Source organism: Ylistrum balloti, unplaced genomic scaffold (assembly GCF_031769215.1).
Source record: "Ylistrum balloti isolate Yb309-2 unplaced genomic scaffold, AGI_CSIRO_Ybal_v1 Utg370858, whole genome shotgun sequence".
In the NCBI taxonomy this organism is placed as follows: domain Eukaryota; kingdom Metazoa; phylum Mollusca; class Bivalvia; order Pectinida; family Pectinidae; genus Ylistrum; species Ylistrum balloti.
This window is the reverse complement of record NW_026782492.1, coordinates 186,990-199,368: the sequence shown is the minus strand read 5'-3', so window position 1 is coordinate 199,368 and position 12,379 is coordinate 186,990. Positions and strand designations below refer to the sequence as shown.

At 36.2% G+C, this 12,379-nt stretch overlaps 1 protein-coding gene across 1 annotated transcript in view; it reads left to right on the top strand.

The window, feature by feature from the left end:
• Positions 1-12,379, top strand: part of LOC132559134 (probable N-acetylgalactosaminyltransferase 9) — a 30,417-nt gene that overhangs the window by 11,922 nt on the left and 6,116 nt on the right. Inside the window, exons 2-4 of the mRNA XM_060223741.1 lie at positions 376-542; positions 1,260-1,437; positions 11,498-11,701. Coding sequence (XP_060079724.1) covers positions 376-542; positions 1,260-1,437; positions 11,498-11,701 — 549 coding nt within the window. The remainder of the gene's footprint in view (positions 1-375; positions 543-1,259; positions 1,438-11,497; positions 11,702-12,379) is intronic.

Below are 12,379 nucleotides of genomic sequence, written 5' to 3'. Positions count from 1 at the left end.
TAACCTGTGTATCATTACAGTATCTAGTTTAATGCAACCAAGGTTTGTACATTATGACATCACTAAAAGACTACGTCATTGTAACCCGTGTATCATCTATGATGTCAACTGTAAATAACATGTGTAGTTACTAGGTAGAGAAAGTATATAAGTGCAGTATTTTGAAAAGTAACTCTGTTCTGAGGACGGCATACCTAGTATGCTGAAACATGTCAACTATTAAACAGTTTTAACTCTTCCTACAGATGTTGTCTGGTCTTCAGTATTTTTTTATTATATTAAAATGTGTATATAATTTGTATCATTGTAGTAAAACTTGTATAGACTTTTTATAATTGTTTCTCAAAGTTTGATACCTTGTATTTTGTTTTGTAGATGTAAATCTATAGAATATCCAAAAAGCCTACCAACGGCAAGTGTGGTAATTATTTTCCATAATGAGGCTTGGTCACCTCTACTTCGGACAGCACACAGCGTGGTCAACCGTTCACCCCCAGAATACCTTCATGAGGTCATCTTATTGGACGACTTCAGTGACCGACGTAAGTTCTTCAGTCCTTCCAAGTCAGATTTTATAAAAATGTTGATTGTTGTAGGTATTATATAATGAGGGAGGAAATGGTTTTTTTATCTACAAATCTTTGTTTAGTGCAATTTTTGGGTACAATAATTATGTTAATATTTTGTAGAACAAAGCATATACATATGACCAGAAAATTTGCTTTCTCAATATTTAGCTAGCTGTATACTACAGTTTTTTATTTCTCTGCTAGGCCAAATCAGAACAAAAATGTTTCCAGTAACATGTTGAACAAAGAATAGGTAGGTAGGTAGGTTGGTAGGTAGGTTTTTTGAAAACAATCTGAAAATATTTATTGTAGCAGGCACAAAAAATATGAGGGAAGGTAGTGTCACAGGAAATAGGGATTTTTTTTGTATGGCCTTATGTAAGATAAAAGTGTTTGACAACATTGAATAGCAGCAGGCACAGAGTATAAGGGTAAGTAGTGTCACAGGAAATAGGGATTTTTTTGTGTGGCCTTATGTAAAATTATAAAGTGTTTGACAACATTGAATATCAATTATATGAACCTCATAGGTAAGACAGATCTAATTGTTTTATGTATAGGTAGTGGATGAATGTACTGTCGCCAATAAATATCAGTTACTGGTATTACAATTTAAGATTTTTTTGTTTCTTCAGTATCTGGTATATGTTACATACACATTTTGGTTTCATGCATTCTTAACGTTTGCAGCGGAACTTGGAGAAAAGTTAAACAAGTATGTGGAAACAACGTGGCCAGATGGTGTAGTTCGAATCGTCCGCACCATGGAGAGAAGTGGTCTAATCAGAGCTAGGCTTGCTGGAGCTGTAGCAGCTAAAGGCGATGTACTCATTTTCCTTGACTCGCACTGTGAGGCATCCACTGGTTGGTAAGTCATTTCAGCTGACCTTGTAACCATTGAACATATTGTATATAAAGTTTATTTGATTTACATTTTTTGAAAATACTCTTTTTATCTAACAATGATGCATGGGGGCCAACACATTATCCCTTACTTCAAAAATAAGCAGTGCGTTTGTTGGCTTCCCTACAGACACTGAAATAGATGCGGATTAGTGTGCTGTAAAATGGCATATTTTTGTTGACTTCAAGTTCCATTTGATGTTATGGCGGCATGTAAATTTTGTTGAAGAAATCCACAAGTACTAAAATCATTGTCAGCTCTTATCGATTTATCTTTTCATATAAATTTGTGGATCAAGAGTGCTAACAATTTCCAAGAAAATATATTGCTCTCTAAAATTAATTATTTTATGGTATCAGTTTTCCAGATCATGGCTAACAGTAATACTACCGGATAAATAATTTACAAGGTATTCTATGATATGGTCAAAGTCTCAAATAGGCTCAATGATTTTTTTTGTCTAATTTTTTGCATATAGATTTTTATTGAGCCATGCGCTACAGAAAAAAATAATTCTATGTTTTTTGATAGAAATAGAAATTATATTTTTGAAGTTAATGATAATTTGCAAAATACTGAAGCTTGATTTATACTAAAATGGAATCTGTACACAATTTTTCTCATTTTGTTGTCTGTGATTTGTTGAACATATATCTTTGTGGGCCCTTGATTTATGAACATTTCCTAACTCAATAACACAATTTTTGCTTAAAAAGAACCTTTGATTATGTTAAATTCCCCTTGCTTGTTAATAATAAGTCTTTCTTGTATGTGGAAACCTTGACCATGTCTCTGAATGTTCAGGAATGTTTTATAAAACATTGGTCCAGATTGATCGGATGTTTCTTATCAAATGTTATCTTCACATTGTTATAGCTCTAATACAATCACTGAGTATGTTGTAAAACATGTACAAACACAGAACATCAATGGATCAAATAAATATATATATATATATATACCGTATTTATTCCAATAAACGCCCCTGGGGCGTGAAATTTTTCAGACAGGGGGCGATTAATAGAACACAAAGTTTCATAATTTGTTGGTCGTGACATGCCATGGCTGCCACTTAAAAACATTGTTTAACAAACTAACGAATTACTCGGCAAAGAATGCATTTGAAAATTGCAGTAATTCCAACATCGTTGTAGCTTTAAACAGTGTTGTCAATTGCATTCTGATAACCTGAATTCTTGTATGAAATGACAAGATGTCAATCGTGTCAGCTTCAGTCAAAAACACACAATGTTCATCATCGCTTGTAGGCCTAGTTTGCATAACAAAATAAAAAAAAACACAGCAGTATATAAGCCAGTCTGTTTCTTAATAAATTCCACATACCTGATAACAATGTCTGCGACAAAACGAAATTACGACACTGCTTTCAAGCTTAAAGTAATCGCCTTCGCAGAGGAGAAGGGTAAACATGCTGCCTCGAAAGTGTTTTGTGTTGACAGAAAACGAGTGCGGGACTGGTGTCAAAACAAAGAAAAATTAAAAAATCTTTCTAAAACATCTGAATGCTGTAAAAGAGGTGAAAGGCATGTCAGATATGAAGATATTGACAAAAATCTGATGAGATGGCCATAGGACAGACGGGAGGCCGTAATACGAGTGACTGGGAAAGCATTGCGGTTTGAGGCCCTGCGTATGCATAAGGCAAATGGTAGTCAATCGTTCAAAGCCTCATATAGATGGTTTTCTAAATTCAAAAAGAGACATAACATTTCGTTCAGGCGATCTACGCATGTGGCACAACATGAAGTTTCATTAATTGATGATCGTATTGACAGTTTTTTGAATTTCGTGTTAAGAATGCGTCAGCTATGAGAATACCCTGATAGCCATATCGCTAACATGGACGAAACCCCGGTGTGGTTTGGCATGCCAGGAAAATCGACAATGGCAATAAAGGGGGAAAAGGAGGTCAGAGTTTACAGTACTGGCCACGAAAAACAAAAAATAACGGTGACACTGGCAGCATATGCCGATGGGACTAAAATCGCCCCCCTTGTGCACATGCCAGGCATTCGTCCCCTTCCGAAAGATGGCATACCAAGTGGTATTGTGGTATACATGTGCGGGGCTGGACAAAAATCCTGGGCAAACGAGGAAAGTATCAAATTTTGGTTAAAAGAACAGGTGGGGGGCGTTTATTAGAGACAGGGTGTTTATTGAAATAAATACGGTATATCTGAAAATATTGATATATTAATCTAATATTAAACACATAACAATATGGATATCTCCCTGTGCAATTCAAACATATTAGCTTTTAATACTGGCATGCTTTTGCTTATCAAACCTACAATATTGTTTGTGTAAATTGAAACCTGTACAATGCCTTTGTGAACCTGCCGTTTGACAGTGTGTTGCTTTACTTTTGATTGTATGTTAGTTTAGCTTGTCCATGCTAATCATGAGGTATTCTTGAGTATCTATACCTCTGATATACCTCAGGATCTGTATGATCAGAAGAAAAATAACATGATCAAGTGATAAATTAAGTGCACTCCATACTTTTTATTCTGGTTGTCCCTCAATCCATCTTTGTTAATCCAGCCATGACTAATCTGGTTGTTCCACTATCAATCTTTGTTAATCCAGCCATGACTAATCTGGTTGTTCCACTATCCCTTTTCATTAATCCAGTCATCACTAATCTGGTTGTTCCACAATCCCTCTTTGTTAATCCAGCCATGACTAATCTGGTTGTTCCACTATCCCTCTTTGTTAATCCAGCCATGACTAATCTGGTTGTTCCACTATCCCTCTTTGTTAATCCAGCCATGACTAATCTGGTTGTTCCACAATCCCTCTTTGTTAATCGAGCCATGACTAATCTGGTTGTTCCACAATCCCTCTTTGTTAATCCAGGCATCACTAATCTGTTTGTTCCACAATCCCTCTTTGTTACTCCAGCCATGAATAATCTGGTTGTTCCACTATCCCTCTTTGTTAATCCAGTCATCACTAATCTGGTTGTTCCACAATCCCTCTTTGTTAATCCAGTCATCACTAATCTGGTTGTCCATCTATACATCTTTGTTAATCCAAACATCACTAATCAGGTTATTCAACAATCCCTCTTTGTTAAACCAGCCATCAGTCATCTGGTTGTTCCACTATCCCTTTTCATTAATCCAACCATGACTAATCTGGTTGTTCCACAATCCCTCTTGTTAATCCAACCATCACTAATATGGTTGTTCCACAATCCCTCTTTGTTAATCCAACCATCACTAATCTGGTTGTTCCACAATCCCTCTTGTTAATCCAGCCATGACTAATCTGGTTGTTCCACAATCCCTCTTTGTTAATCGAGCCATGACTAATCTGGTTGTTCCACAATCCCTCTTTGTTAATCCAGCCATGACTAATCTGGTTGTTCCACAATCCCTCTTTGTTAATCCAGTCATCACTAATCTGGTTGTTCCACAATCCCTCTTTGTTAATCCAGCCATGACTAATCTGGTTGTTCCACAATCCCTCTTTGTTAATCCAGTCATCACTAATCTGGTTGTTCCACAATCCCTCTTTGTTAATCCAGTCATCACTAATCTGGTTGTCCATCTATACATCTTTGTTAATCCAAACATCACTAATCAGGTTATTCAACAATCCCTCTTTGTTAAACCAGCCATCACTCATCTGGTTGTTCCACTATCCCTTTTCATTAATCCAACCATGACTAATCTGGTTGTTCCACAATCCCTCTTGTTAATCCAACCATCACTAATATGGTTGTTCCACAATCCCTCTTTGTTAATCCAACCATCACTAATCTGGTTGTTCCACAATCCCTCTTGTTAATCCAACCATCACTAATCTGGTTGTTCCGCTATCCCTCTTTGTTAATCCAGTCATCACTAATCTGGTTGTTCCGCTATCCCTCTTTGTTAATCCAGTCATCACTAATCTGGTTGTTCCACAATCCCTCTTGTTAATCCAACCATCACTAATCTGGTTGTTCCACTATCCCTCTTTGTTAATCCAGTCATGACTAACCTGGTTGTTCCGCTATCCCTCTTTGTTAATCCAGTCATGACTAACCTGGTTGTTCCACTATCCCTTTTCATTAATCCAGTCATCACTAATCTGGTTGTCCATCTATACATCTTTGTTAATCCAAACATCACTAATCAGGTTATTTAACAATCCCTCTTTGTTAATCCAGCCATCAGTCATCTGGTTGTTCCACTATCCCTTTTGTTAATCCATTAATCTGGTTGTTCCACCCCTCTTTGTTAATCCAACTATCACTAATCTGGTTGTTCCACAATCCCTTTTCGTTAATCCAGTCATCACTAATCTGGTTGTTCCACAATCCCTCTTTGTTAATCCAGCCATCACTAATCTGGTTGTTCCACAATCCATCTTTGTTAATCCAGTGGTTGTTCCACTATCCCTCTTTGTTAATCCAGTCATCACTAATCTGGTTGTTCCACAATCCCTCTTTGTTAATCCAGTCATCACTAATCTGGTTGTTCCACAATCCCTCTTTGTTAATCCAGTCATCACTAATCCCAGTCCCTCTTTGTTAATCCAGTCATCACTAATCTGGTTGTTCCACAATCCCTCTTTGTTAATCCAGTCATCACTAATCTGGTTGTTCCACAATCCCTCTTTGTTAATCCAGTCATGACTATCCTTGTTGTTCCACAATCCCTCTTTGTTAATCCAGGCATCACTAATCTGGTTGTTCCACAATCCATCTTTGTTAATCCAGTCATGACTAACCTGGTTGTTCCGCTATCCCTCTTTGTTAATCCAGTCATCACTAATCTGGTTGTTCCGCTATCCCTCTTTGTTAATCCAGTCATCACTAATCTGGTTGTTCCACAATCCCTCTTTGTTAATCCAGTCATCACTAATCTGGTTGTTCCGCTATCCCTCTTTGTTAATCCAGTCATCACCTGGTTGTTCCTTTGTTAATCCAGTCATCACTAATCTGGTTGTTCCACAATCCCTCTTGTTAATCCAACCATCACTAATCTGGTTGTTCCACTATCCCTCTTTGTTAATCCAGTCATGACTAACCTGGTTGTTCCGCTGTCCCTCTTTGTTAATCCAGTCATGACTAACCTGGTTGTTCCACTATCCCTTTTCATTAATCCAGTCATCACTAATCTGGTTGTCCATCTATACATCTTTGTTAATCCAAACATCACTAATCAGGTTATTTAACAATCCCTCTTTGTTAAACCAGCCATCAGTCATCTGGTTGTTCCACTATCCCTTTTCATTAATCCAACCATGACTAATCTAGTTGTTCCACAATCCCTCTTTGTTAATCCAGTCATCACTAATCTGGTTGTTCCGCTATCCCTCTTTGTTAATCCAGTCATCACTAATCTGGTTGTTCCACAATCCCTCTTTGTTAATCCAGTCATCACTAATCTGGTTGTTCCACAATCCCTCTTTGTTAATCCAGTCATGACTAACCTGGTTGTTCCACAATCCCTCTTTGTTAATCCAGGCATCACTAATCTGTTTGTTCCACAATCCCTCTTTGTTAATCCAGTCATGACTAACCTGTTTGTTCCACAATCCCTCTTTGTTAATCCAGTCATGACTAACCTGGTTGTTCCACAATCCCTCTTTGTTAATCCACTCATGACTAATCTAGTTGTTCCACAATCCCTCTTTGTTAATCCAGTCATCACTAATCTGGTTGTTCTGCTATCCCTCTTTGTTAATCCAGTCATCACTAATCTGGTTGTTCTGCTATCCCTCTTTGTTAATCCAGTCATCACTAATCTGGTTATTCCACAATCCCTCTTTGTTAATCCAGTCATCACTAATCTGGTTGTTCCACAATCCCTCTTTGTTAATCCAGTCATGACTATCCTTGTTGTTCCACAATCCCTCTTTGTTAATCCAGGCATCACTAATCTGTTTGTTCCACAATCCATCTTTGTTTATCCAGTCATTACTAACCTGGTTGTTCCACAATCCCTCTTTGTTAATCCAGTCATGACTAATCTGGTTGTTCCACAATCCATCTTTGTTAATTCAACCATCACTAATCTGTTTGTTCCACAATCCCTCTCTGTTAATCCGGCCATCACTAATCTGGTTGTTCCACAATCCATCTTTGTTAATCCAGTCATGACTAACCTGGTTGTTCCACAATTCCTCTTTGTTAATCCAGTCATTACTGATCTGGATGTTCCACAATCCCTCTTTGTTACTCCAGCCATGAATAATCTGGTTGTTCCACAATCCCTCTTTGTTAATCCAGTCATTACTAATATGGTTGTCCTACTTTGCCCTTTCACTTTGTCCAGTGTTTGGTGGATGGGAGTTTATATATATTCTCTTGACAGGACAGAGACCTTAAGATACTGGCACCTCTAAGCTATGTGAAAATTTACAAGACCTTTTGACTTACATATCCATATGTGTACAACATATCATTTAGCCAACTGTATGCAGTAATTCTGTTGTGAAATCTGTTCAGAACCAGAACTTTCAATTCATATCCTGATAGCTTTACATAGTTACTTTGACAGAAATTTTCAAGAAAGCTTATTGAAAACCAAATCAGATTCTGTACCTGCAGGAAAAATTTGTTAGTACCATATTTTCCGGGATATAAACGGCACCCAAGTATAAGCCTCAGGGCTGGTTTTTAACTATTTTTTCGATTTGATCTACATGTAAAATGCACTGGGTTATAAGTTGCACCTTTTCTTATGATTTGGTAACTGTTATGTTGACCAAAGTTTTTTGACATAACAGACAGTGGAAGGCAAATATCAAGATTGTCAGTGAAAGATTTATTACAAGTTTGCACATGAATTATACACAGATAATCCTTTATTTTATTGATGTAGAATAGCAATTATCAAACTCTTGGTAGCCTCCAAAGGTTGTCTTTACACAGATATAGGGTCTGATGTTTAGTACAGACTACTTAACATTATCTCCATCGGTGTCTATAATGTTAAATATGCTGCCGCACACCTGACCGCAGAGGAAAAAGGTCGCAGCTTATAACCCGGAAAATACAGTAATCAAAGTGCAGAATGATCATGATGAATTGAAACTGCATCAACAACTGGTTGTTCACATTACATTGAAATGTCATTTGGATAAAATTTGTAGGATAATGTAATAAAAATGATCTTTTAATTCTCTCAATGATGAAAATTAATGTTCTGTATACGATATATATATTTCGTTTCTCTGTGAATCATGTTGTTTTAGACTTCGGGTGTTAAAAATCAGCATAATTCTACATCGAATTAAAGCTGCTTTTAGAGTCATTTGTGTTATGAGTATGTGACCGTATTAATTCTGAACATGTCTCGTCTTTCAGGTAAATAAGCTATAATATACAACTTTTGACGAGCAATTTTCTTTTAAGTTGACTGTATATTTTGGGTAAGCCATGGTTATTTGTTTTTCAATTCCCAAGGAAAGTATTGAACTTAAATAGCTTCTGTTACACCTGTACAGGTGTAAACATCACATTTTGACATTATAGTAAAAATTATATTTGAGTATAATCCTTTCAGCATGAAATGACTGAGATAATATCACCATTAAAATATGTACATTTACATCAGCTTGTGTAAAGCTTACTCATAAATGTTGTTGTTGAATAGAATTACATCCACAATACAAACAATTTCATGGTCCACCCTTTAACTTAAAACTTGAATTTCCATGTTGGTCATTGCATTTACTGAGTAAATTCTGTATGATGTTTGTTTCACCATTTGTTACTAGTTTGATCATCATTTATGCTTGAGAAAAACAAATTGTTTTAAGACTGACAAACATCTGCATGCTACCTTAATGAATATATTTCTTTAAATTAGTAAAGGAAGGCAATCTTATAACATATTTTCAGAAAGAAACCTTTTTAGCCATAGGATGTTTGTATTTAATCTACCACAGCTAAAATGTGCCATAATGATCCTGTTGACATGTGACTTCACTTGATATGTTGATATGTCGTGTTTCATTTTAATGATATTATGTAAATAGTTCTGTCTATATTTGGATCGCAAGGTATATAAATATTCAGATGATTGTCAAACAATGTTGTCAGTAAGCATTTACCTGCATTTACCACAGGCTGTCCACTAGTGTTTATATATAACCTAAGGGGCTTCTTCTCTCCCTTTCCTCTTGTGCAGTGTGTGTGAAATTTCCAATTTTCCTTGTTAATTTTCCATGCAAATTTTATTACAATCTTGATTACAGGAGAAAATGAAATAGAATTTGACTTATTGTATATAAAGGATTTTCTGTATCACTGGATCAAATAGTATATTCTATATCATAGCTTGCAACAGAATGAAAAAAAAATCATCTTGTCTTTTCTCATAGTTATATCCTTGTATTCTCATTTGTAAACTTTTGATGATAGAAGTTCATTGGAGTGAAAACTAGTCATTTATCACATGAATGGATTTTAGACCAACACAGCCAGGTTGTAGGGTTGAAATGATTTTTCATTTGTGTTTTCCTTTCAGTGGTATAAATATTCATTGCTGTCAGTATCTCTCTGAAAGTGTTAACACCTTAATTTCCTCTGGCCTGGCCTCTCTGATACACAACTTAATTGACACCTGAAATTTACTAACACTTGGCTTTACTGACACCTGACACTACTGCCAAAAGCCTTTAACTAACACATGTCTTAACCAACACCAGACTTTAATGATATCAGACTTTACTGACACTTGATTTTACTGATATCGGACTTTATTGACATCTGACTTTACTGATATCTGATTTTACTGACATCTGACTTTGCTGACATCTGACTTTAATGATATCTGACTTTACTGACATCTGACTTTACTGACATCTGACTTTATTGACATCTGACTTTACTGACATCTGACTTTACTGACATCTGACTTTAATGATATCTGACTTTACTGACATCTGACTTTACTGACATCTGACTTTATTGACATCTGACTTTAATGATATCTGACTTTACTGACATCTGACTTTACTGACATCTGACTTTACTGACATCTGACTGACATCTGACTTTACTGACATCTGACTTTATTGACATCTGACTTTAATGATATCTGATTTTACTGACATCTGACTTTGCTGACATCTGACTTTAATGATATTTGATTTTACTGACATCTGACTTTACTGACATCTGACTTTAATGATATCTGACTTTACAAGTTGCTGATTTTACTGATATGTAACTCACACATGACCTTGTCAACTCCATACTTCATTGACACATGACCTTGTCAACATCTTACTTCAATGACACAACTTTATTTACATCACACTTCATTGACACATGACTTTATTTACACCACATTTCATTGACACATAGATATATTTACACCATACTTCATTGACACATAGCTTTATTTACACCATACTTCTTTGACACATAGCTTTATTTATGCCATACTTCATTGACACATGACTTTATTTACACCATACTTCATTGACACATGACTTTATTTACACCATACTTCTTTGACACATAGCTTTATTTACACCATACTTCATTGACACATGACTTTATTTACACCATACTTCATTGACACATGACTTTATTTACACCATACTTCATTGACACATTACTTTATTTACACCATGCTTCATTGACATATGACTTTATTTACACCATACTTCTTTGACACATTGCTTTATTTACACCATACTTCATTGACACATGACTTTATTTACACCATACTTCATTGAAACATGACTTTATTTACACCATACTTCTTTGACACATAGCTTTATTTATGCCATACTTCATTGACACATGACTTTATTTACACCATACTTCTTTGACACATAGCTTTATTTATGCCATACTTCATTAATGTATCTTGATGTCTGTGAATACAGACTTTACAGTATATAGATAACATATCACCTTTAATTTCCAACTGATTTGTGTACATTTAATTTTTGGTAGCTACTTTGTAAAAAGTCTATTGCTTGGTCTCGGTGATAGATTAATGATGATTGCTTGGTGAGCGTTACCCTTGTACAATTTCTTTGGTAGGATTGAGCCCCTACTAAGTAGAATAAAAGAGGACCCGACTACTGTGCTCTGCCCAGAGATAGACCTGATTGACAAGGATACACTCCAGTATGGAGGCACAGGCAGTTATTCCGTGGGTGGCTTCTGGTGGAGCCTCCACTTCTCATGGCGTCCAATTCCTCAACATGAAAGGGACCGTCGCAAGTCAGACATAGACCCGATTAGGTACATTTACCCTGCTAGGAGCTGCTGTACCATCATTATTAACGGAACATTTCATTTAGCTTTCAGATCGAGTTTGTGCTGATTTCTCTGAAGCTGTCGGGTGTTGGTAGAAAATGTAGATGACTTACTGTCATAAAATTTTGATGAAAATTTACAGTCTGTGCAGTGAGTTTATCCCAGAAAATATTCTAAATTGGAGGTGTTTCAATATAAAGGATTTTCTTGTCATGTTTGAAAGATTTCTATCTCATTGAATATTAGAGATTGGTTCACCACTGCCTCAATCTGTAGATTTTTTTCAGAATTTGTAGTAAGGTTTTAAGGTTCTTTGACATATTTATGACCTCCACCTTGACCTCTTTTGACCTCTAGGATTGAGCCGCTGCTGGCCCGAATCAAGGCTAATCCACAGGCAGTTTTGTGTCCAATAGTGGATGCTATTGATGCTGATACCCTTGAGTACTCCGGTAACGGAGGTTACCAAGTTGGGGGGTTCACTTGGAGCATGCATTTTACGTGGAGGAATGTTCCGGAGCGGGACACAGTCTCCCGGAAATATACAGATCCTGTGGGGTACGCTTTTCAAAAGAGCAATGATATTGATTTAGCTCTTCATGATTTGATTTGGCATGATAAAGGAAATATTTGATAACATTTGTTAGCTACATAAAAACACAG